At 63.5% G+C, this 25,168-nt stretch overlaps 1 protein-coding gene across 4 annotated transcripts in view; it reads right to left on the bottom strand.

The window, feature by feature from the left end:
* Nucleotides 1–3,199: 3,199 nt before the first annotated feature.
* Nucleotides 3,200–25,168, bottom strand: part of MGLL (monoglyceride lipase) — a 98,709-nt gene continuing 76,740 nt past the window's right edge. For 3 of the 4 annotated variants that reach the window (XM_055134563.1, XM_055134562.1, XM_055134564.1), the window contains exons 4-8: nt 24,166–24,302; nt 22,926–23,036; nt 12,540–12,629; nt 7,323–7,538; nt 3,200–5,071 (exon numbers count right to left, since the gene is read on the bottom strand). In XM_055134563.1, coding sequence (XP_054990538.1) covers nt 4,949–5,071; nt 7,323–7,538; nt 12,540–12,629; nt 22,926–23,036; nt 24,166–24,302 — 677 coding nt within the window. In that variant the 3' untranslated portion in view covers nt 3,200–4,948. Of the gene's footprint in view, nt 5,072–7,322; nt 7,539–12,539; nt 12,630–17,476; nt 17,555–22,925; nt 23,037–24,165; nt 24,303–25,168 lie in introns of all 4 variants that reach the window. The other variant, XM_055134565.1, reaches the window with a different exon arrangement.

Genomic DNA, 25,168 nt, shown 5'->3' with positions numbered 1-25,168 from the left:
CCTGAGTGCGCACCAGAGCAAAGGGGCCCCTTAATCTCGCTCAACACTTGGGTGCCCCTTCCGGTGGTGCTGAGGGCCTCTAGGGCCCCACCGGGCAGTGCTTGGGGCCGGCGTGGCTCAAAAGCGCCAGGGATCAAACTCGGCGCTTCCACACGCAGTGCTCCCTGCCCGGCTCGTCCATCTCTCCCGTGCGCTGAGGGTACATCCGAGGGCAGGAGCGTTCCTCACTGTGGGATGCTGAGCCAGTTTGCTCCCAACCCCTGGCCCCGAGCAGGGGCTTCTGAGGGGAAGGGCCAGGGTCCTGGTGTCCAGGCGTCGGTGCCTCTGTGCCCGCAAGGGCGGCTGGCACTGCCCAGCTGCTCGGGGACTGGCGGGTCCTGCGCCATCTCTGAGCTCGGCGTTTCACCAGCTCTCATCGCCAGAATCCCCGAGACCCTCGGTCGGTTGATAACTGCAGGGACAACTCAGCTGCTCCCCAAAGCTGGTGTGAGGGCTCCAAGGGGGGCCCAGCCCCGTCCCGGCGGGGGCCAGGCGCTCGTCAGGGCTGTGTGGTTTCCCCCCAACACCCAGCATGAGGAGGGACCTGGGGGAATTGTGGCCCCTGGGTCACTCGGGGGACCTCCTGCCCTCCTGTGATACCCTCCTCCCTGCAGGAAGTCCAGGGGCTAAAACCAAAAACCAAACCCCCAAACAAAAGCAAAGACTTTGTGTGTGCTCTTTTGCTTGGAGAACTCCTACGTAACCCTCAACACCCCCTTTGAGGCGACACGCTCGCGTAGGGCCTCCCCTGTGCACATCCTGGGCTGCCATCCTTGGGGGAGTTCTGTCCCTCTTGCCTCTGGGTTCCCAGGACTCCTGGGCCCGCGGGTGCAGCTGGCCAGCAACGCTGCTGGTTCCCGCCTCCCCAGGCACCTGGGTCTACCACCTGCTCCCAGGACCCCCGCCCCGCCCCTCCTTGGAAGGCAGCCGCCCCCTCCCCGCCCCCAAGTTCCTTTCTGGGTACAGCCTGGGGGCTGGACCAGCTATGAATCTCCTCTGTTTTGGCCAGTTTGCTTATATCCTGGCTCTGTGCTCAGGAGTCACTCCTGGCGACCCTACGCAGAGCCAAGGATGGAACCAGGGTCAGCGGGGTGCAGGGCAGGGCAGTGCCCGCTGTGCCAGCTGTCGGCCCTGAGCCCCGCTTTCCAAATTCCCAGCCCAGCCTTGGGTTTGAGATGGGAGCTGCTGCCCCGTCCCTCCTGTCCCTGGAACGAGGATGAGGCTGGACCACGGCATGAAGCCAGCTGCTCAGAACTGGAGGTGTGGGGGAGGGGAGCCGGGTGCTGCCCCCTCCCGCCCCCAGCCCCCAACCCTTGGGAGCCCCCCACTGGCTCTTAGCTGTGGCCTGACTCCACCCAGCTCCCAGCCCAAGCCCCTGCAAGCAGCCAGGCTCCCCTGCGGGCTGTTGGCTCCCCCTTGTGGCTCATCTGGAAACTGCACTGCCTTGAGGTCCCCCTCCCCCCTCGGAGCCTGGGCCTTGGACAGAAGTGACCAAGAGGGCTCGGGAGAGGCTTCGTGGTGGGACACGGGCTTCATGTGTCCTGGGTCAAACCCCAGAATGATGATGGTGGATTTCAAGACAGTGGACCCGACTCCGGTGTGGACCTGCGTCCACGGCCTGTGGCACAGCTGGGGGAAGCGGGGGAGGGTCAGGCCTGCAGGGTGCAATCCCACCCTCCACAGGGTCCTCCTGGACCAGTGCTGGGGGGGCCTGGACACTTGTCCCCCCGCCCCCATGGCCTGCAAAGCAGCAGAGCGTCAGCTGGCAGGGAGGTGACTGGGCTGGGCAGGCCCGGGCACTTTACAGCGGCCAGTGGGGAGGAAGGGGGCCCGGGACCTGTGGGCGCAGGGTCTGTGACTCGGGGAGTACTGAAGCTTCCCGGAGCGAGGAGGGAGCCTGAGTCACAGAGCAGCTGGCCAGGCGGCCGGGGGCGGAGGGAAGCTGTGGGGCCCGGCGGGACTCCGGGGCAGAAGGGACAGGGGATGAGCGGCAGGTCGGACGGCAGGAGGTGCGGGGTGGGGGCTGGGCGCATGTCTGGCTCCGCTCCTGACACCGTGCGGTCCCCCAACATCCCCACTGGAGGGCGCCAGCGCTGCTGGGGCCCTGAGCTGCACCACATTCGGGGGCCTGGCAGGGCCCCCAGCCCCCTGAGCACCGCTTGGGAGCCCCCAGGACAAACTACAAAATCGAGAGTGGCCAGGCCTGGAGGGGCTGCTGGGGGGGCTGGCCTGAGCGTCAGGCTGGCGGGAGGCCGGGGGCCGGGGGGGCCGCCCTGCAGAGCTGGGGGCCCCTTGCAGAGTGGCTCAGCCTGGAAGCGAATTTGTGCATGAAGGAGCTTGCACTCCAGGCGGGGGCCCCCGAGTCCAGGAGAGCAAACCTGCCCCCATCCCTGTGTTCAGACACCGGGCACTGGGGTGTGGGAGCTCAGCTCTGGGCAAACACACACACACACACACACACACACACACACACACACACACATACAGGCATCCACAGATACACACAGATAGACACAGGCACACACACGGACACACAGATATATAAAGACACACACAGACATATATAGAGACACACACACACATAGACACAGAGACACATACAGGCATCCATAGATACACACAGACACAGGCACACACATGGACACCCATAGATATACAGAAACACACAGAGACATATATAGACACAGACTCAGACACAGAGACACACATACAGGCATCCACGGACACACAGACACAGAGACACACAAACACACAGAGACACACATACAGGCATCCACAGATACACACAGACAGACACAGGTACACACACGGACACCCATAGATATACAGAGACACACAGAGACATATATAGACACAGACACAGACACAGAGACACACATACAGGCCATCCATGGACACACAGACACACAGACAAAGAGACACAGAGACACACATAAAGGCATCCACAGACACACAGACAAAGAGACACACAGACACACAGAGACACACAGGCGTCCACAGATACACACAGACAGACACAGGCACACACACACTGACACACACAGATACACAGAGACACACACAGACATATATACACACAGACACAGAGACACACATACAGGCACCCACGGACACACACAGACACACACAGCGACACACAGGCACACAGGCTCACACGGCGGCCGGTCAGGAGACGTGTTTATTAGGGTTAGCTGTGGTACATCGGTTCCTGTGACCGTTCCAGGTGTGCGTGTCCCCGAGGGCCGGATGGGCGCAGTGACAGGCTGTGACTTGCTGGGAAGCTGCGGGGACCCTACTGGGGTCTGCTAGTGCTCGGTGGGCGAGGGGAAGAACGGGCGGGGGACTCGCACCGTGAGCCCGGCACCCGAGACGGCAGGGAGGCAGGGGCCGCCCGCCCCCCGCCCAGCCGCAGGAGGCGTCAGGCTGAGCCCCCAGAGACACAGGTGGGGGGACAGGCGGGGCAGGTGCTGGGGCGCAGAGGCCTGGCGAGGGGGCTGGCGGCCTCTCGGGGCCCTCCCCAGCTCCTCGGCCCCCTCTCCCTGGGCCAGGCTGCCCGTGGCCCAGAGACCCCCGCGGGCCCGCAGTGCCACTCAGCCCTGTGCCAGCTGAGCCCGGCTGCCGGGCTCTGGTCATGCCCTGTGGAAGGTGGGCCGGGGCCGGCCCTGGGGCAGTAGCCCGAGTCACGTGGGGGCGTCCATGGAAGCGACTCTGGTGGCCCCACACCCAGCACTGACCGGCCCGTGTGGCCACCAAAACTCTAGGGTGGTGGCCCCGGGCCTCCGTGTGGGGGCTCCTGCTCTCCTGAGCCGGCGTTTGCTCCTCAGTGGAGCTGGAGGTGCAGCGGAGGCCGCCGGGGTGGGGGCCTGGGTGAGGGACCCCCCCAACTGCCCTGTGGGCGAGGCCGTCAAGGAGGGCCGGGCGCCACCTGCTGGCGGGGACTCAGAACGACGCCTGAAAATACAGGGCGTGGGGAGGGCCCCCAGATCCCGGTGGAGGGGGAGGTGGCCAGCTCATCTGGGGCCCTGGGGCCCCTGCGCTGCGCTCTAAGGCCGAGCAGGTGACCCCCCACAGGAGGGGGGTCGCACTGGCTCTGGGGGGGGGGACTCATGAGGTAACAGCGAGTCCCAAGTGCAAGTAGGAGCTGAATGTCGCCCCCTGGTGGTAGGTTCCCGTTTATTGCTGGAACTAAGGGAGGGCAGTGGTGGTGAGGGGTGTGGGGAAGGCAAGTCAGGGGTGCTGGCACCCCCTTCCGGCCAAGTCTCTGTCCTGCCAGCTGGGGCTCCTGGCTGCAGGCGGGCAGGGGGATCGGGCACAGGCTCCCTGGAGGGGCCCCGAGGCTCCAGGCCTCCAGGCCTCCCCACACCCTGTCAGCAAAATAGTCTCTGCTTTAGACTCTCTTCTATATATTAGACTCTCTTCTTTAGCCCTCCAGGCCGGGGGCCCCTGGGACCCCGACACATGGCGCCCCGGAGGCGGGCACCCCAGGGGCCCCTGGCAACCTGCAGCCTGGGGCTTGTGCCTTTGGAAGTCTGGGGGCACCGCCCCCTCCCCCCCTCCTCCCTGGGATGCTGCCGGGGTCGGGTCTGGGCTGGGGGCTGAGGGAGGCTCAGGCACCCCCCTGGGTTCCTGGGCAGGTGGGAGATCGGGGGCCGGGGAGACGGGGCAGAGGCTTTGCTCGGTTTCATGGCCCCTGGGGGGGGGACGGTCACCCCGCTCTCTCTGTCCCTTCAGCGGCACCAGCGGCCGGCTGGGAGCAGGTTCTGGTTTCGGAGTCAGGTGCATTAGGGACGCCTCGACGGGCGAGTTTCTTCCCCTGGGTTTGTTTTGTTTGTGTTTCGCAAGCCCCACCCGCAAGCCGCTGGCCCTGCCCCCGCCGCCCCCACCCCGCGGGAGGCCCCTGCTCGGGCACTCAGAGCGAGGACCCCTTGGTGGCCGCTGTTCTTTGAGACACCCACATGTTGATCTCGCGGAAGACCGAGCTGGTGACGTCGGGGAGCTCCTTGTGGAGGACGTGGTAGGCACCTTCGTAGATCTGCAAGAGGGGGTGGGGCTCAGGCGGGCGGCGGACCCCCGGCCCTGCCCCCCGACATCCCAGCCAGGCGAGGGCAGCCCCCCACCCTGCACCCCGACATCCCAGCTCAGGTGGGGGCAGCCCCAGCCCTGCACCCCGACACCCCAGCTCAGGTGGGGGCAGCCCCCCCCAGCCCTGCCCCCCGACATCCCCTCTGCTGGCAGCTCCTTGGCCCAGAGGCCTGCGGCGTGCCCTGTCTCTGCCTGTCTGTCCATCTGTATCCCCGTTCCCAGGCCTGCAGCCCCGGCTGCCTCCAGCCCTCCAGCCCCAGGGCCCCTTCCTGGGGGACACTTCCTGGCTCTAGCACGATGAGCCTCACTCATGAGCTGCCCTGGGGTGACCACCCAGAAGCACGGCCCTGCCTGTCCCCTGTCCCTGGGGTCTTCTCCCTCTTAACCTCTGAATAAGCCTGCGGTGCCACAGCGCCCCCTGCAGGCAGGCGCAGGCAGGTGCCCTCCCCCACCCCCCCCAAGGTGAGGGTCAGTGCTGACCTCACCTTCTACCCTGAGAGCTCTGTGCCCCCATCCCCAGCTCTGACCACGGGGCAGCAGGGGGTCAGCGTCCTCCTTCTTCCAAGCCTGACCGCCCCTGTTGTGTGACCCCATGTCCGTGGACGCTGGGGTGCTTGCCCCTCTGCGCTGTCAGCCGAGTGCCCAGGCGAGGCTGTGGGTCTGCCTGCGACCCACAGTGCCCCCAGCCTGCAGGGACCTAAGGAGGGACGTGAAGTCATGAGGCCTCCCCACCCCGACTGTGTGCACCCCAAGACTCATCCCGAAGCACCGGGCCTGGCATCTTGTCCACGGCAAATGCTGGACCCAACACCAACGGCCCCTGGTCTTCCGCCTGCACTGCCAAGCTCGAGTGGACGGACAGCAAGTACGGGGCACCGGGCAAGGTGAAGGAGGGCACGGATACCCGGGAGGCCGCGGAGGGCTCTGTGTCCACGGGAATGTCAGGGCCAAGCTCCAGGACGAGGAGGTCACCCCCTGGCCAGCAGACCTCTGCGGGCAAACAGCTGGAAGATGGCCACACCCCGCCCGACTCTGACACCTGCGCTTGGTCCTGTACCCAAGGCGGGGGGCGTCTGAAATACCACCCCTGCTTTATTGTAGGGGGGGCACACTGGCGATACTCCTGGTGGTACTTGGGGGACCATATGGGGGTGCCGGGGATCGAACCCGGCTGGCCGCGTGCAAGGCAAATGCCCTACCCGCTGTGCTATCACTCCAGCCCTAATACCCACTTTCCTTTAAGCGTTCAACAAACTTCATTGCACTGTCCTTGAATAAAGTTGTTGCATTCCAAAAACAAAACAAAAGCCAAAAAAAACCCCAAAAACCCCCAACAACAACAAGAAGCAACAAACTCGGGGTAAAAGGTCAGACTGCCCAGCCTGGTGCCCAGCCCCGGGACGGAGGGTGAGGCGCCCCCTGGTGGCTTGGCCTTATGGAGACTCAGCTGCTCTCTCCCTGGCTCTCACTTGGCCCAGCTGGACCTCGGGGGGACTCTGCGGCCTAATCGTCCGGCCCCTCTGGTCCTCCAGGCCTGGGCTGGTGCCGGGTACCGGGTGAGAGATGGGGTGACTGGGGTGGAGGGCGTGTGTGCTCTGCGGGGCTCCTGGCACCCTCAAGGGGTTTGGGGCTGGTGGGGCAGGACCCTGGATGTTCCCTCTGGCTCGGCCCCCTCTTTCCCCTGCCTGCTCTTCACACCCACCCTGACGTGGCCGCGGGCAGGCCTGCGTGGGACCCCGGGTCATTTCCCCAATGGGGCACTCACTGGCCAGTGGGGTGGGTCCTGGCCAGAGGTGGCCCGAGGCTCCCCAAGTCCAAGGTCCCTGTGTCCACATACAGGCTGGGCGGCACAGTGGGGGCCCCCTGCCCAGGACTGTGCCCAGAGGCCACCTGGGCTCTCAGCCGCGGGGGCGGGTGGACAGCGGGCACGTCCCGCTGCTGTGCCCCAGGCTGGCCGGCACCTCTCGGCCTCAGAACCTCCTTCCTCTCCGAGGCGGCCTCTGGCCAGTCGTGGCCGTCCCCTTCGCAGGGCCCACAGCCCCCGCCCGTGGCCGAGGAGGCCTCGCATGGTCCTGGGGCCCTGGGCTGGACAAAGCCCCCTCCCTACCCTGCTCAGAGCTCAGCCAGGGCTCCTGGTCTGCGCCTGCGCCCTTGGGGACCCATCGGGGCTGGGGGGTTGGGGGGGAGGGTGCGGGCGTCACCTTGAGCGTCTTGTCCTGGCTGCGGGCCGACTCCATGAGCAGGTAGGCCCCCTTGCTGTCGCACAGGCGGTCGGCCGAGCCCTGCAGCAGCAGGAAGGGCAGCGTGAGCCGGGGCAGGGCGCGCTCCACGCGGGACACGGCATTCAGCAGCTGGATGCCGAAGCAGACCTTGAGGCCCGCACGGCAGTTGAGCGGGTCGGCGTTGTAGATGTCCACCTGCGGGGGGCGGGGAGGCGGCGCTGAGGCGAGGGCGGGTGGGGGGGTGTCCCCCTTCCCCCCCTCCCCTTGCCCCTTGTGGTGTGTGTTGTTTGGCCATCGGATACGCCGTGGGTAGCTTGCCAGGCTCTGCCGTGCGGGCGGGATACTCTCGGTAGCTTGCCGGGCTCTCCGAGAGGGACGGAGGAATCGAATCTGGGTCGGCCGCGTGCAAGGCAAACGCCCTCCCCGCTGTGCCATCGCTCCAGCCCTGGTCAATTTTAAGTTTAAGACACTGGTCAACTTTAAGCCGCTTCCAGGGTAACTGTGCCCGTCAGGCAGCCCGAAGTGGGCTTCCATGAGCGGCTGGGGCCGTTGTCAGCTGCAGTGACAGTCGCCCGCAGCCTCAGCAGTGGGGCCCTGCTAGGGGCCGGGGAGACGCGGCCTCCGTAGGGAGCGGGATGGAGGACATCGGAAAGACGGTGGTGCAGGGGTGAGGTGGAAACAGGGGGAGCAGAGGGCCAAGCCTCACAGCTCTCAGGGGGGCCTGAATGTGCCATGCGGCCCAAACCCAGCACTGGGCGCCCATGTGGGAACGGGGACTTGGTTCTGAAGGGTCGTGGCCGCCGTGTACGGCCTCGGCAGGGGGCGGGCCCTGTGGGTCTAGGCCTCCGGCTGCCACCCAACCCCTGAGGCCCGGGGCCCGGGGGCTCGGAGAGAGCCGCATCCCTCTGTGTGTGAGGAACTGACGGTGTTGGGGCTGGAGGCCCTGGGGGCCAGTGGACAGGCCCCCTCCTTCCCCCGCGTCCTTGGCTGGAGAGCTCTGGAGAACATTCCAGGCTTCTCAGAGAGGGTGTGTGTGTGTGTGGGGGGGCACCGCATCCCGAAAGCCCCACTGCTGGGCGTGGCATTGTGACTGTGCCCGCACCCCGGAGCTCTGCCCAGGGAATGTGCAGCCAGACAGGAAGTGCCTGGCTGGAATTTATTTTATTTTATTTTTTTTTGCAGTGTGGGGCAGACCTGGCAGTGCTCAGGCAGGGGTCACTTCCGGTGGGGCTGGGGGGGCCATCTGGGATCTGGGGTGCCAGTGCTGGCACCTGATTGGCTGTGTGTGAAGCAAGCGTCCTCCGTGCTGTTCTATCTCTCTGCCTACCTCCCCCTCCCCCCACCAGCAACCTTTATTTATTCTCGGGATTTCAGTGCCAAGAGCACTTGGCCGGGAGTTGAGGAATCTGGGTGCTAGTTCTGACTTGGCTACGTATGACAGGGACTTGCCCTTCCTGGGCCCACAAAATGCAAAGCCTGGCACTGAACTAGGCTCCCAGGAGCCAGGCAGGGGGGTTCTGGGGGCCGGGCTGGGCCGGGCAGGTGGGCCCTCTGGGGCCCTGGGGCGTGCCGGCTGGGCAGAGCGAGCCTCGGTGGGCAGGAGGCTGGGCGCTGGGGCCTGTGCAGTCTTGGGGGGGGCGCTGTGAGGACCCCCGCCATGGTGACGCCCCAGCTAATCCCGCTCTGGGCATTCTCGCAGCAAGACCGTTCAGAGAGGAGGGGTCGCTCCCGCCCGAGTGGGGCCCTGCCCCCCGCCCTTCTGCTCGGGGCGGCGCCTCTCTCCTGGTTCACTAGGGCTCCGGGGAAGCATCCGAGTGCGGCTGTGTCTGGCCCCACGGCAGCGACGCCTCTCGGAGCTGCTATTTTTAAAAGCTTAGCAGCATGTTCAAGGGAGGCTCAGAGCAGCCGGGGCGGCGGAGGGCTGGTCTCTGGCGGAAGGGGAGTCCCACGATTCCTGCATCCCGCCCGAGGCTCAGCTGCTCAGGGGTGGGGGTGGGGAGGGTGGCTGAGGCTTCCTCTGAGCAAGGGCTGAGCTCATGCAAGGCCTTTAGTTGGATCCCTGGCTCGGCTGGGTGAGGCTTCTCTGCACTATAGCACTGTCGCACTGTCGTCCCGTGGCTCATCGATCTGCTCGAGCGGGCACCAGTAACGTCTCCATGGTGAGACTTGTTGTGACTGTGTTTGGCATATCGAACACGCCACGGGGAGCTTGCCAGGCTCTGCCGTGCAGGCGGGATACTCTCGGTAGCTTGCCGGGCTCTCCGAGAGGGACAGAGGAATCGAACCCGGGTTGGCTGCGTGCAAGGCAAACGCCCTACCCGCTGTGCTATGGCTCCAGCCTGTGGCTTCTCTAAAATAATATAAATAAACCCAAACCAACATGTTCAGGAAAGTGACCCAGCTGGCCAAGGACCTGGCTTCATGTGCAGCGCCCTGAAAACCCAGACTCTGATCCCAAAGGTCTGTCGTGTAATTCTGGGCCCAGGTCTGGTCTCAGGGCTGCAGCCCGGCTTCCCCATGTGCGCTAAGCATGACCCCGACAGTGACCCCCAGCTCAGCATCCTGTGACCCACAGCGTGCTTCCCCACCGTGCCACAGTCAGGCGAGGGCAGACACCACAAAAGGGGCTGGGACTCCCGCGGCGAGCACGGCCGCAGATGTCAAAGCCCCCCAGGCCAGCGCCAGGGCGGGAGGGGGGGGCGAGGCCCAGGGGACCTCCGGCCTCAGTGTGTGATTCTCTACCGCCAGCTGCACATGGACGCACGTCAGCGCGACCAAAGGCCCGTGTCGGCTTGTCGGCTGGCTGTGAACACCCTGGCCTGGCCTGGGAACCCCGGGGAACCCCCCTCCCACCCCTGCCAGGGGAGCCAGCGCCCCCTGTTGTCAACACCTTGTAATAGACAAGGGAAAGACGCCTCACCAGTGAGCTGGGGCCACGGCACCGCGGGGAGGGCGCTCGCCTTGCACACAGCTGACCCGGGTTCGATCCCTGGCATCCCACAGGGTCTCCCAAGCCCACCAGGAGTGAGGCCTGGGCACGGCTGGGGATGACTCACCCAGAGCAAAACAAAAACCACAGCGAAGTCAAAATCACTTGTGTATCTGCAGGCCCGGCTAATCGGGGAGGGGACGACGGGGGCAGGGAGGGGGGCAGGGGACGAGGTCCTCAGTGGAACTTTCCACAATTCCAGAAGCGAGAGCTCTGGACTGTGCTGCTTGGGAACAGAGTGGACCTGGGGTCACTTCCCTGGCTGTTTATCTCTCTCCCCGGGCCCTGGTGTTTTCAGGTGTGAAACACACCTTGGGTTTGCGCCTCCACATCTTGAAGGTCTCAAAGGTGCATCTCCTTCCTCTCTCTCCCCTCTTCCTTCCTCCCCCTCCCCCTGTCCCCATCCCCTCCCCTCCCTCCTCTCTCCCCCTTCTCTCTCTACCCTCCTCTTTCGCTCCCTCTCTCTCTCTCTCTCTGTCCCCATCATTGTCCCCCTGCAGCTGCTGCAGAGATAATTGGTTTTACTAGGGCTGCACATTATTATTATTATTATTTTTTGCTTTTTGGGTCACACCCGGCGATGCACAGGGGTTACTCCTGGCTTTGCACTCAGGAATTACCCCTGGCGGTGCTCAGGGGACCATATGGGATGCTGGGAATCGAACCCGGGTCGGCCGCGTGCAAGGCAAACGCCCTACCCGCTGTGCTATTGCTCCAGCCCCCAGGGCTGCACTTTTAAGCCACGGCTATTCCACGGGAGAGGAGGCCCGGCTGGAGCCCCGCTCACCCATGCCCACCCCGGAGGAGCGTGGGCACGGGAGTGTGGCACGTGGAGTGTGGCACAAGAGTGTGGCACGCAGAGCATGGCACCCGGGGCGTGGTACTCGAGTACACGAGTATGACACATGGAGCGTGGCACACGGAGTGTGCACGGACTGTGGCATGCAGGGCTGTGTCTCTGGGGCCGTGGCACCTCACGGTGAGATGGCCACGTGCTTCGTGGGACAGGGCTGGCTCTTGGGGCGGGGGGGGGGGGCAGGGGGGTTAGGGGACTTGTGAATGAAACGGGTTCAGCTGTGACTCGCTCCACGCCCTGGGGCAGGTGACTTGAACTTGGCTCTCTCTTCCCTCCTCTGTGAAATGGGGACAATGTCAAGCTCACTCGAGGCGGGTTACGGCACAACAGCATGTTTGAGTCCCGTCTTTCTGGGGCCTAAGGTGGTATTTTTTTCACACAACCTGTTCTCTGCTATTTGGTTTTCTTTTTTTTTGTTTGTTTAGTTTTTTGTTTTGTTTGTTTTTGCAAGGTTCTGGGGGGTTGCAAAAACAGAGCTGCTGCCAGCCGAGTTTGCCCTCAGTGACCCCCGAGTCGTCAACAGAAGGAAATCCCAGAGGGGCTTCTGACCCATGGGGTGCCTCAAAGGACCAGGGGCTCAGATTTGAAAAAGCAGCTTGACTGGGGGTGGGGGCAGCCCTGTCACGATGCTGTGTAACTGCTGCCTGCTGGGCCTCGGCCGACCAGATTCTTTTTTTTTTTGCTTTTTGGGTCACACCTGGCCATGCTCAGGGGTTACTCCTGGCTTTGCACTCAGGAATTACTCCTGGCGGTCTTGGGGGACCATATGGGATGCCGGGGATCGAACCCGGGTCCGGCCGCGTGCAAGGCAAACGCCCTCCCCGCTGTGCTATCTCTCCGGCCCCCACGGCCAACCAGATTCTTGGCCGTCCCGGGAACAGGCCCTTCCGGCAGCGCCGTCTCGGAACCTTCTTCCTCTGGGCGCCCACCTCCGCAGCCAAGCCCACCCCGCCCTGGCCTGGCCTGGCCCGAGTCCATCCCTGCATCGGCAGGAGCTGGGTTCCACTCTGTGTGGGAGGCAGGGCGGGGTGGACACCCCCTTCCTAGGGCAGTGACAATCCACCGCGAGGGACCAGCCGTCTCTGCCTCCGCCTGGGGCTGGTGGGCCTGGACTCAAGGCATGTGAGAGGCCCAGAGCGCCTCGACCCCCGCACCCAGCTCTGCTGGCGCCAGAGGCTTGTGCCCGCTCACCCCCCCCCCCACAGTGCTCTTCTGGCTTCCATTGTGGCCGTGGGCATTTGGCCGCTTGCAGGGAGGCCCCAGACGCGAGCGTCCGGTCAGCGGCCGACCTGACGTGCGCAGGGCTGGACCCGCTCCACCCGGGGCCTCGGGGCCGGAGGCTGCGTCTCACCTCGGCTTTGTTCCGGGACAGCATGCTCGAGTCGATGGGCCCCAGGGACATGTTCGGCATGACGAAGTTGAGCACTTTCGCGGCGAGGACCTAGAGGGCGGGGGAGATACGAGTGAGGGTGGAGGGCGGGGGGGTGCCGGGGCTGGTCTGGGGGGCATGGCACGGCCACTCTCCCATCGACTGTGAATTCTGAGCACCAGACGCTTCTCTGGGCGAGCCCTGGACGCCCCCAGCAGGGGCAGAGACGCCGGGGCCACGGGAGTGGGGCCGGGGAGCCGCGGGGCCCGCTGGGGTCGGGAAGAATCCACCCGCCACATCCGGCACTGCATGCACTGACCCGCCTGGTGTGTGTGTGTGTGTGTGTGTGTGTGTGTGTGTGTGTCTCCAGGCGGGGGTCAGCGGGGTCGCGGATGGCCGAGGGAGAGGGCTCAAGCGGCCCTCAGGGCTGTGGTCGTGGACTCGGTCTCTGAACGCCACGGAGACCCCCTGCCCAGCTGCCCGGAGGGGCACCTGCATTGCGCATCCTTGCTCCTGCCTCCGGCTGGCTCAGGGACCAGCCTCCCCCGCCCCCCGTGCCGGCTGGTCTGCCCGTCTGTGTCTACCCGGGAGAGGTGTGAGCCGGGACGCGGGCTCTGCCTGTTCTCACATCGGCCTGCACTCTCTCTCTCTCTCTCACACACACACATAGACACACACGCACACACACGCACACACACAATCATGGGGGAGATGCTATTTCAGAAGTGAGCTGTGAATGGCTGAAATTAGAACTGCATGGAAGGTGGCGGGCACGGGGCTCCCAGACACCGCCGAGACGCGAGCCTCCCCTCGGGGCTCCGGGGGGCCCACCCCCCGCCCGGGACTGGCCTTCGGTGTGTCGAATCCAGTCCTGGCACTCAGCTCCCCCCTCATCCCGACACAAATACCAAGATTCGAATTTTTTTTCTTTTTTTTTCTTTTTGGGTCACACCCGGCGATGCACAGGGGTTCCTCCTGGCTCTGTACTCAGGAATTAACCCCTGGCGGTGCTCAGGGGACCCTATGGGATGCTGGGAATCGAACCCGGGTCGGCCGCTTGCAAGGCAAACGCCCTCCCCACTGTGCTATGGCTCCAGCACCCAAGACTCGAATTCTTAACCCCAATTTAAGAGGCGAGGAGAGCAGCCCCGGGCCGCAGCTTGTGGCCACTGGGCAGAGCAGTGCCCGGGGCGCGGCCATTAGGCTGCGGGCGCCCACCTTCATCATCCCGGCCTCCTCCCCTGGAGGCAACGATGGGGCCTGGGCTTCCCGCAGGGAGACCCCAGACAGCAGCCGTGGGCGCGCTGCAGGCTGGCCCTCCTGCTGTCCACCCTGCCACCGCGAGGGGCTCTGCTCCGGCCCGTCTCCCGGGCCTGCTGTCACCTCGCACTGCAGCTGTGGCCCAGCCCGGGGGTGGGGGAGGAGGCCCCGAGGAGACGGGCTCTGACCTGAGCGCGGGGCACGCGTGTCCGAGACCCCCCCCCACGCCAGAACCTGTCAGGGAGGCTTCAGGCTCTGACACTACCAGTGCGACTCGCGGAGCCCCGCATGCCACGTCCAGGGAGAGCTCACCCCGTCAGGCCGACTGGCTGCCGCCCCCGGGCCAAGCTGCCCTGTCCGGCCGGCCGCACTGCCTGAAGAACAGGGGCTGCAGCAGGGAGCACTGAGCGCGGGAGCCACTTGGGATGAGCACTGCTGCAGGCTGAACTGCAGCCACGGGCCCGCTCCCCGGACAGCACCGCCCGGGAAGGGAGTGTAGAGACCGCTGGGGGAGGGGGCACGGGGGGAACTGCAGGGCGGGCCCGGCGTCGGTGTGGAGTGCAGGAACTGGGTCCTCTGAGCACTAGGCACACGGGGTGGAGTCTGCACCCAAAGGTGCAAACTCGGCTACACGCAGAGAAAAACTGGCCAACGGGCGTGGCTGCCGGCACCCCGGGAGGGGTGGACCTTGCCCCTCGGCCTTGGTGGCCGCCGGCTGCACAGGCGGGCAGAGTCCAGGGACCTGCCTCCGGGCCTCCGGGAGAAAAGCGGAGTGTGTGACTTAGAGTTTGCAGAACCTTCTAGAGTCTGGTGTTTGGATGCCCTCCCCCCGCCCCCCGCACGGGGTGACTGTCCCGGGTGACACCGTGTGCCTCCCAAGGACTGTCCTTCCACAGACCCGCTTCCCATGGTTCTGGGGGCCGGGGACAGGAGCCAGGCCCAGCTCTGGGGTGCGACGTGCCAGAGGCGGGGGCGGGAGAGACCCCCGGCCACCAAGGGCCCCCTTCTTGGGCATTTGCCCCCGTTCTGTGTGAACCTGGGCAGGCCAGTGCCAGCCGGGGGCAAAGACACAGATGCCTCTTTTGGTTTTTGGGGCGAGGGGCCACGCCTGGCGGTGTTCAGGGCTTACTCCTGGCTCTGCACTCAGGGGTCACTCCTGCTGGTGCTTGGGGGACCACATGGGGTGCCGGGGATTGAACCCGGGTCGGCCGCGTGTAGGGCGAGAGCCTTAACGTCTGTTCTTTCTCCCTGGCCCAGAGACAGACGCGTCTTTGAGCCTGAACTCGGCTCTGTCTGGGGGATGCGCCTTTACACGGAAGCATCAAGACCCCCAAAGAGACAAGATATCTCCCGCCAGGAGACGCGGCTCTGAGCTTAGGCTCAGGCGGGTTCAGGAGAGACGGAGCCAGGGCCCAGAACCCCCTGGCTCTGGCCTCACACGGCGTATTTGGAAAGCGGGGGACACACGGGGGCGAGGGGAGTGGGAACATCAGGCAGGACGCACCAACGGGGACAGAATCACTGATGACATCTGCCATGTCCTCCTGGGAAGCTCTCCTCTGAGTAACGGGGGGCTCTCTGCAGCGAACGGAGATTCCCCGGAGCGTTGCATGGGCCAGCTCCGAGCACACGGCCAGCTTGGAGGCCTGGGGCCTGCCCAGCACCCGAGCGAGGGCTGCACCATCCTTAACGGGGCTTCAGCCGACCCTCTTCCCGCTCCCGTCTGGCTACATGAGCACAGATGCTCCAACAACCCATTGCCGAAGACACTCGGACAGGAGGCCGGTGGGGGTTGGGGGGCAAGGCCGTGGCCTGCCCGGGGCTGGAGGGAGCGGGAGGGGGGGGTAGGGGCGCTCAATCCCCTGCCCTGCACCAAAGGAAAGGGAGACAGCTGGCTCCGGGGGGCGGGGCCCTGCTCTGAGGCTGCCCAGGGGGGTGGTCTTGTTTGGAAGCGTGTACCTGTCCCGGGGCATCATCAATCGCATGTGGACACAGGCGTGTTCGTGTGCATGTGGCCGCCGAGGGGCCGAGGGCACCGTGCCCAGCTGACGCTGCCCGTCAGAGCGCACACCGCCCGCCACCGAGAGGCAGAGCGGGGCGTGCCCAGGCCCTGCTGTTGCTCCCACTGGGTCTGGGGGTCTGGGAGCCTCCGGGTGGGGACGGTGCTCCCGGGGAAGTGGGCGGGTCACTGCCCCTCTCAGCAGGAGCCTGGGTCACCCACCTTGGGCTTCCCTGACTCAGCAAGCTGGCCGGCGCTCTCGCTCTCTCCCTCCTTCCCGCCTTCCTCCTCCCTCCCTCCTCCTTCCTTCCTTCCTTCCTTCCTTCCTTCCTTTCTTTCTTTCTTTCTTTCTTTCTTTCTTTCTTTCTTTCTTTCTTTCTTTCTTTCTTTCTTTCTTTCTTTCTCTTCTTCCTTCCTTCCTCCTTTTCTCCTTCCTCCCTTCTCCTCTTCCTCTCTCTCCTTCCTTCTCCCTCCCTCTTCTCCCTCCCTCCCTCCCTCTACCCTTCCTTCCTTCCTCCCTCCCTCCCTCCCTCCCTCCCTCTCTCTCTTTCTTTCTTTCTTTCTTTCTTTCTTTCTTTCTTTCTTTCTTTCTTTCTTTCTTTCTTTCTTTCTTTCTTCTTTCTCTTCTTCCTTCCTCCTTTTCTCCTTCCTCCCTTCTCCTCCTCTTCCCCTCTCTCCTTCCTTCTCCCTCCCTCTTCTCCCTCCCTCCACCCTTTCTCCCTCCCTCCCTCCCTCCCTCCCTCCCTCCCTCCCTCCCTCCCTCCCTCCCTTCCTTCCTTCCTTCCTTCCTTCCTTCCTTCCTTCCTCCCTCCCTCTTCCCTCCTCCTTCTCTTCTCTCTCTCTCTCTCTCTCTCTCTCTCTCTCTCTCTCTCTCTCTCTCTCTCTCCCCCCCCCACCTTTCTGTTTGTTTCTGGATAACACTTGGTGATGCTCAGGGGTTACTACTCCTGCCTCTGTGTTCAGTAATCACTCGGTGGTGCTTATAGGACCATGAGGAATGCAGGGGACTGAACCCAGCTTGGCCACGCGCAAGCCAGACGCCCTCACCCCTGCACCATCTCTCCAGGCCCGCAGGTCACCGTTTTCCTAGCAGGGCTCAGTTGGGAGAGGCAAATCTTTTCAATGCAATATTTAAAAAAAAGTCGCTTAGTGTCTTAGACTCCATGCGGGGCCAGGGTGCTCTGGACACTGGCAGAAGGTGCCCTCGACCCCTGCTCCTGGGGGGGTGACTCGTTTATGCCCTAGTGCAGAAGCTCCCTAACCCCTTTACACACGCCATGAGCAAGTGCCCGGCTGCACTGTGGCTCTCGCACCCCCAGGGGGCAGTATTGACCACGCTGGGAAATGCTGGGTCCGAGGCTAGGGAGCAGGGAGGGGGGCGCGGAGGGCAGGGAGATCAACGGAGGCAGAGGCAGGGGCTGATTGTGGGGTGAAGCAGGACAGCAGGGGGCAAAGGCGGCCCCTGGGGGACAGGACGAGCCAGGCAGACCCCACACCACACCAGAGAGATCGATTTTGTCCAGGTGGCCCCAGTGGCCACTCCCACTGCCGTCATTCTCTCCCGTGGCTCAGCCAGCCACCAAGGGTGGGGACCCCGCTCCTGCTTCCAAGGGGAGACCCTGGCGGGGAGGGAGAAGCGGGGGGGGCCGCGGGTGCTCACCCAGACAAGAGGTGGAGTCCACACTATGACCATTCTCGAGGTCGTTAGGGCCAAGTCTTTCACTGTCTTCAGATAGTCCTGCGGGGGTGTGGAGACAGCCGCGGTGCCCTTAGGAGAGGGAGGGTCCCGGGAGGGGGCCCCCTCGAAGCGGAGCCCCCGCCCTCAGCAGGCCCGGCCAGGCCAGCTGTGAGTGACCGCAAAGGCCGGGTGAGGTCAGTTCCGGGGAGCTCGGGGGGGGCACAGGAGGCGTCAAGCAGGAGATGCTGAGAATGAAAGACGCCCCAGAAAAGTGACTCTTGGAGGACGCCCACGAGTGATGCCAGGGTGGGGGGGGGCTGCAGGCCTGGCTCTGGGTCTCCGCGGCTCCAGCTCTCAGACGGGGCTCAAGAACCGACCCCGCGAGACCAAGAGCAGCGCACAGATCCTGGCTGGCGGCCTGGAGGGGCTGGGCGGGGGGGCTGCGGTCGGGCACGTGCCCACTGGAACCCCCAGGTATCTCAAGGGGACGCCTGCCCCAGCGCTGCGGGCAGCAGAGGCGTGGCGTGTGGCCACGTGTCCTCGCCTCGCCCCTGGGGCGCCCCTGGATTAACTCACCACGGCCCCGTCACCTCCGTCAGAGACGAACGCAAAGGCCTGTATTGATCAGGAGGGTCTTAATAGCTCCCTGAGATCATTTTTAAGCTTCGGCCGTCAAAGACTCCACACGAGAGAGGTAATGACAACCGCTGTCCCCGAAAGTGGCCCTGGCAAGCTGGCCTGTGGGAGCGGGGGCCAGAGGGCCAGGCCCTCGGGGAGGGGCGGAGCCCGGCACCCAGTTCTGTCTCAGAGGGCAGGGCACCCCCAGCCACACGGCCCAGAGGTGGCTCTTGTCTGGCCCAGGGCATCAGCTGACGGGCTGCGCACCTGCTCCCCCACGTACCCAGGGTGCGACCCCCAGCTGGGCTCCCTGGGGACATGGAGGGGAGCAGCCTTGTTCCATGGACCCTCTGTGCCTAGAATTCTGAGAGACCGGGCGTGCAGGACAGAGAGGACATCACTCACCGGGCTGGCTCAGGGTTGCGACTGAGGCCCTGGTCCCCGTATCTAACTGTACCTAAGGCTGGAAGAGTGGCCATTGCCCGGGTGTCTCACTGCACACACACCAAAACACAGGCACACGTGTGTGCACACATGTGTCAACCCATGCACACATGTGTCCATGTACATGCTCATCAACACACACAGGTACGCATGCAATGTGCATGCACAAGCATGTACACACATACATGTCATGTGTACACACAAGCACAGACATAAGCATGCATGCATGCATGTGCACGTGCAGACATAGATACACATGCACAGGCACACACATGCACACTCCCTCTCTCTCTCTCTCTCTCTCTCTCTCTCTCTCTCTCTCCCTGCCCCCCCTGGGCCTTCAGGATTCAGTAACTCCAAGCAGATGGGGAGTGGGCTGGAGCCAAGCGAGGGGAAGCTGCTCTCGGCAATATTTCGGGGTGAGAGGGAGCGCCCCGCCTCCACGGCAGCTGAGCCGGGGCGCGAGATGACCCTGAACCAGACAATGAGCCTCCTGTCCTTGCACGCAGATGGGGAGCCGCTTCCCCTGAGTGCAGGGTGGGGACCGAGAGGAAATGAGACAATGTGTGGCTGCCGCTGCTCCCTCCCTGGCGGGGTGCCCTGGGTGACAGGCAGTGGAAGCATCTGGAAGCACAGGGCTGGCTCCGGCATCCCCAGGGACGAGCTCCGGCAACAGGCTGAGAGGTCATTCCGGAGATTACCCTCCCGGCAGGCTGCGCGCCCCCGTCCCCGCCCCCAGGGTCCTCCAGGGGGATTCGGGGTTCGGCCCCGGGAGAGGAGGGGTCCTAAGCTTGCCCTGAGAGAAGGCAGCCTGGGGGTGGGGTGGGGGAGAACCAGAGCCCAGCCGAGTCCCTGGGGGGCTCCCGCGCCCACCCCCACCCCAGTGGGCTTCTGCCTCTCAGGGCTCCCGCGGCCACGCCCTCGGCACGGCGTCTGGGGGCCAGAAGCCTCGGCACCCCCCCCTTTCTCTCCACCCGGCTAAATATAGCCCAGCACATCGAAAACGGAACATCGTGGGGAGGGAAGCAGCCGATACGGCAGACTCGGGAGGGGGGCTGGGGGGGTGGGGGGGCTGCCTGACTCTTCCCAGCCGGCCTCTGCTCAAAGGTCACACGCTGCCCCTGGGATCATTTGGGGGCTCTCCTGGAAGGAGCCCGGGCCCGGGGCCCTGTGGGGGAACAGGGAGGTGCAGGGCTGGGGGCCTGGTGGGGGGCTTCTTGGCCAGCGTCTCTCCCCTGGATGCCGCCCCGGGGGGCCCTTCGGACAGCTGGCGGGACCGTGCCAGCTCGGAGTGAGATGACCGCTCCCTGAGCCCCGAGCACAGCTTGGACGTGTGTGCGTGGGCAGAGGGCAGGGCCGACTCCCCGCACCCGCAGCCCGGGCGGGAGACGAAGGGTCCCTGTGTCCCCTCGGTGCAGGTCTCTGAGTCTCGGCCTGTGTCAATCAACAGCCCCCAAGGTTAAAATGAGAGGGACAGGAAGACTCTGGGGGCTGCTTGGAGCAAGGGCTCGAGGGGGAGGAAGGGGCAGACACAAGCCCCCAGACGCATGTTTGGGGTGGGGGACGTGGCACCCCGTCTAGAGGCAGGTTCTCAGAGGAGGGGGCGGGTACTTAGACAGGGTCAAGGACGGGGCTCCAGGGCTTTGCATGCACAAGACCCCAGGAGGGGGGAGTATTTGGTCCTGGCACAACACGGACCCCCAGCACCAAACCCAGACCCAGTTCCAGGTTCCCCTTAGCCCAGGCGGTTCCATCTCAAAAGGTGGGGTTCTCTGTCTCTCAGGGGGAGCCCGAGGCCCGGGCACACGCCTTCCTGCCACACGGAGAAGAGAAGGGAACGGCTGGCCGTTCGGGGGCCACACTGGTGGGGTTCAGGGCCCACTCTGGGCTCTGTGCTCAGGGATCTCTCCTGGAGGGGCTCGAGGGACCCTGTGGGATTCCAAGGATCGAACGTGGGTTGGCCGAGGCTGGCCCGGCACACGCCCGCTCTGCAGGACCGTCTCCCCTGCCCCTCCGAGGCCACTTCAAAGAGATTCTTCCCAATCTCAGCAGAGACACCAAGCCAGAGAAGCCCCCAGGTACCCTGGCCGTTGGGCTGAAAACTCTGTGGGGGGGTCTACTCAGGATGGGGTCAGGCTGAGTCGCCACCCTGCCAAGACCCCAGCAATCACACCAACACCCCACAGCCTCCGGCACAGCACAGCCCAGCTCACAGAATCACAACTGAGACACCCGGAAGAGACATCGTGCCAGAGAACGGTCCCAGTTCCACAGCTCCTGGTGCAGGTGGCCGCACACACAGCCACAGTCAAACCCCGCACGCCTTAGACAGGAGAGGAGCACAGAAGCCCAGGGAAACACAGTCACACAGGAGGTGCAACTGTTGCAACGAACAGCTCCGTAAATCCTCAGATAGTGACTTTGGTAACCCCATTGTGAGATATAACAACTTTCACAAATTTTCCCTTACAGGATGATTTTGGGGGATAATTCCTTTTGCCACTTGATTGTAACAGACAATACAGAATAAATTATCGTGTGCCTGCTAAGAATGAAGACTTGGGGTGGCGGGGGGGGGGAAGGGAAGGTCACACTGGGGGTGGGACTTGTGTGGCAACACTGGCTACCCAAAGCAGCTATATTATGAGCAACTCTGTAAGTCAAGATGTTTAAAGGAGGTTTAGAAAAAGAATACATAAAATATTGCTCCCCCCTGTGAGGAACTGGCCCAGGACAGACCACAGGAATCTATTTAGCTTTCTTTTTTTTTTGGGGGTCACACCCAGCGATGCTCAGGGGTTACTCCTGGCTTTGCACTCAGGAATTACTCCTGGCAGTGCTTGGGGGACCATATGGGATGCCGGGGATCGAACCTGGGTCGGCCGCGTGCAAGGCAAACGCCCTACCCGCTGTGCTATCGCTCCGGCCCCTCTATTTAGCTTTCTTAAGACTCTTTTTACAGGAACCTGCATTGTAGAATAACTTGTCTATCTGTCCCTGAGCAAGGAATTTGGATACAGGCACCCTGGTTCGCAAGAAGGGTGGTGGTCAGACCAGATAACCAGACCCATATCACAAGACCCATATCACAAGACCCAGGACTGCCCCCAGAACCGGGACATTCCTGAATATTGGCGCGAATACTGATCTCTAGAACCATAGGCTAAGGAGTGGTGTCCTTTTAAATGGATTGGTTAAGAGAGTTTGTAATATTACAAATCTATTGGCTATGAAATGCGCGGGCTCTGCTGTAATGGCCAGGGAAGGCCTATATAAGATCTCCTTTGGAGAAGCTCGGGGTCTTTGCCCAACCTGCTGGACCTGCGTGTCCGCGTAGGCGGCTGGACCCTGGCTAGCCAGTCTTACAATAAACCCTGCTTGCTGTTTGCAGTCTCTGGAGTCTCTTTGTCGTTATAGGGAGATCTCCATCCGCGCCCTAACACCTCCGAGTCCCTCTGAGTTGACCCCTTCTGTCGGAGATCATCAGAGCCAATGACCTTACTCAAAGGGTCCTGCAGTCACGGGCGGCTGATGTCATGGGATGGAGGGCAGGTCCCCGGGCCGCCCTGTCCACACCTCCCTCCGTCCTGAGAACTGACAGGGGATGGGGGGAGACAGGCATATTCCTGGGGTGGGACTTCACACCAGCTCAGACTCATTTTCTCTTCAACTGCATCGGGGAGAGCAGGAGCTGGCAACACACACACACACACACACACACACACACACACACACACACACAGAACCCCAGTGACCACAAAGTGGTCTCCCCAAGGCCCCTGGAATCAGCTTCCTTCTGGGACGAGAAAGCGTCTGTCCTATTTGTCGGTAGCATTTATGGATTCCTGTGCCCACACAAATATTTATCCCAGCACCAAAAGCGGCTCCTCTTTGCCAGTGGTGAGTGTCACATGACCACAGAGGGGCCAAAGGGAATGGGGGGGGGTGCGGGGAGGTGGGGAAGGTGCAGGGAGGAGGAAGCGCCAGCTGGGGAGGGCGGATACCACCGCTGGCTATGAATCAACCACAATCCATGCACAAAACCGTCAAAGCAGCAATGAGAAGCAGCCCCCTCCTTGCGCAAGACTCGTCCAATATTGTCTTGCTAAATTCCTCACAGGGATCACCTTTTCTCCCCATAACCTGCGTTCTTGAAAACAGACCCAAAGCGGAAGTCATTTCCTTTTGGGGGGGGGGGGGCGGGGGAAAGGCGCCTGACGTTAGACACGACGGAACCCCATGAGAACAACAATGCTTGGACCTTGTCCAAGTCTTCACCCGAACGGTCCTGCGGCCCCCACCTCGGGGAACTCTCGGGCCTTCCGACCCCGAGGCGGGATGCCTTGCGGGGAGGGGGAAGGCGGTTTACCTTGAACGTGGTGGCCGACTCGGGATTGGCGATGACCAGAGGCGAGATGAGAACCATCCCGGCGAACTGGCCGGGCCTCTCGGCGGCCGTGAGGATGGAGATGGCGCCGCCCTGCGGGACGAGAGGGCCAGAGTCGTGTTGGGGGACCTTGCCCGGGGAACCAGCTTTGGGGGGGGGGCGCAGCACCCGTCCCCGCCTCCCTGAGCATGGTCCTGGCTAGGCGCCCCGAGGAGGTCCACCTTGGAACAGGCAGCCTTGAATGTTGGCTCAACCGGATCTACAATTATTTTATTATACACACACACACACACACACACACACACACACATCCCTCCCCGCCCCCCCAGCCTTCGGGGTTTCCAAGAGCAAACATTTCAGAGAGATATAAATAAGGCTCCTGCCGTGGGCTGCAAGTGAAACAATAACACATTCCTACTTCATTTCCAGCCCCGAGCTGGCACTCCCCCAAGTCATCCTCTGCGTCGGGCTTAATAGGCGACGTGGTGATAGTTTTGGGTAATCGGATCACGGGAGACTGTCACACAGCCTTCCCCCTCACCCCCGGTCCAGCCGCAGGGCCCAGGGATTCAGGCTGAGAGCCACAGGTGCTGGGGGCGGGTGGCGGCTGCCATGGGGCCCGGGCGAAGGCGGCAGCGGAGGGAAGCAAGGGCGGGAAGTGGGAACGTGCCGGCAGGTGGGGCGAAGGGAGCAGAAACCCTGTGAAACGTTCCCCAGACCCAAGTCCTCAAAACTCTCTCCAAGGCCGCAGTAGAAAGGGGGCCGGGGGGGGGGGGGGGCGGGCAGTTGGTTGAACAGTGACACCTGGCGGTTTCGGGGGCCCTTCTCCTGGAGCTTTCCCAGGAGTCCCTAGTCCCACGTGTTTGGTGGGGACACACACAGTGGGGGACATAGCCGGTGCCCTGTCCACTCTGGCACTACTCCCTATCTCTCTCTGGCAAATGGGTCTGCAAGGGCAGGGGCGTGCTTGGGGGCAGCACAGCGGAAGCACCAACGGCGCTGTGAGGTGGGCAGCCTGCTGGCCTCAGGGGTCTCCGTGGGAAGGGAAGGGGTACCGTGCTGAGCACCCTCGGGCGGGGGGGCCGGGAGCCTGAGCTACTAGGTGCTAACTTGCCTGGAAACTCAAGGCAGGGAAGCGGGGTGGGGGGCAGGCCCGCCCCTGCGCCCACAGGGGCTCCACCCGTCCCAGCCCCGCCAGGCTGGTCTCCAGGGCGCGACTTACCATGGAGTGGCCCAGAAGGAAGACGGGCAGCCCCGGGTAGTCCTTCAGCATGAGGTCCACGTGCTGCAGCACGTCCCGGATGAAGACGTGGAAGTCAGACACCACCATCCTCTCCCCTTCACTCTGCCCATGGCCAACTGCAAGGGAAAGGGCACCGGTCACAAGGGGGCTGCCACCGGCCACGCTGCAGGGTCCCAAGTCACTGTCACAAGCCACTCAGCTGTGACCAGCCCTCTTTCTGTCCTTGTTGACCCCCTCCCCTCTCCTCCCCTGTTCCCCACTTCCCGCCCCGCACACATACAACTGCTCTCCCCCAGTTACAGATCAGGGAGTCTGCAGGTGAAGGTGAGTTATACAGCCAGGAAGGGAGGGAACAGGAAATAAGGTCTATGAGCACAGGGCCATGAAGGAGGCATGCGGCCATGAAGGAGGCATGTGGCCATGAAGAAGGCCAGCATAAACACAGACACAGAGAGAGAGAAAGACACACACACACACACACACACACACACACACACACACACACACACACAGAGGCACTAAGCAAGCTGCCCTCCAGCATGTAGCTGGAGTAAGAGCAATCAGGCCTGGGGTCTTCGCGGCTCTTCTAGAAAGCCTTGGGCCGGGTTGGGACCCCACAGCCGACAGCGTTCAGTGGCTTTCACAGGACAAACCGAATGAGAACAAATGGCAACGGTCAAGGGTCTACCCCGGGCGGCAGAGAAATAGGGCCCATCCTCTCCCCTGGCCGCTCTGTTCTGCCACCAGCTCTGCTGTTCTGTCCCTCGTCCTTGTCTGAGGGTCTCCGCGTTACCCATCTCTCTGAAGGACACCGGTCGCTATAGAAACGACTGCATGCAGAGCGGCTTCCCTATGCCACTGAAAATTGCAGCTGTGGAAGGTGCTCCTGGGCCCAGTCACTGCGTCCGGCAGGGGACACGCCTCCTGCATTCTCTGGGGGGCTGGAGATGAAGCAACCCCCCCCCCCCACCGCACAGTCAGG

Source organism: Sorex araneus, chromosome 4 (genome assembly GCF_027595985.1).
Source record: "Sorex araneus isolate mSorAra2 chromosome 4, mSorAra2.pri, whole genome shotgun sequence".
NCBI classification, from domain to species: Eukaryota; Metazoa; Chordata; class Mammalia; order Eulipotyphla; family Soricidae; genus Sorex; species Sorex araneus.
The sequence above is the reverse complement of the archived record's forward strand: the minus strand, read 5'-3'. Positions and strand labels throughout refer to the sequence as shown.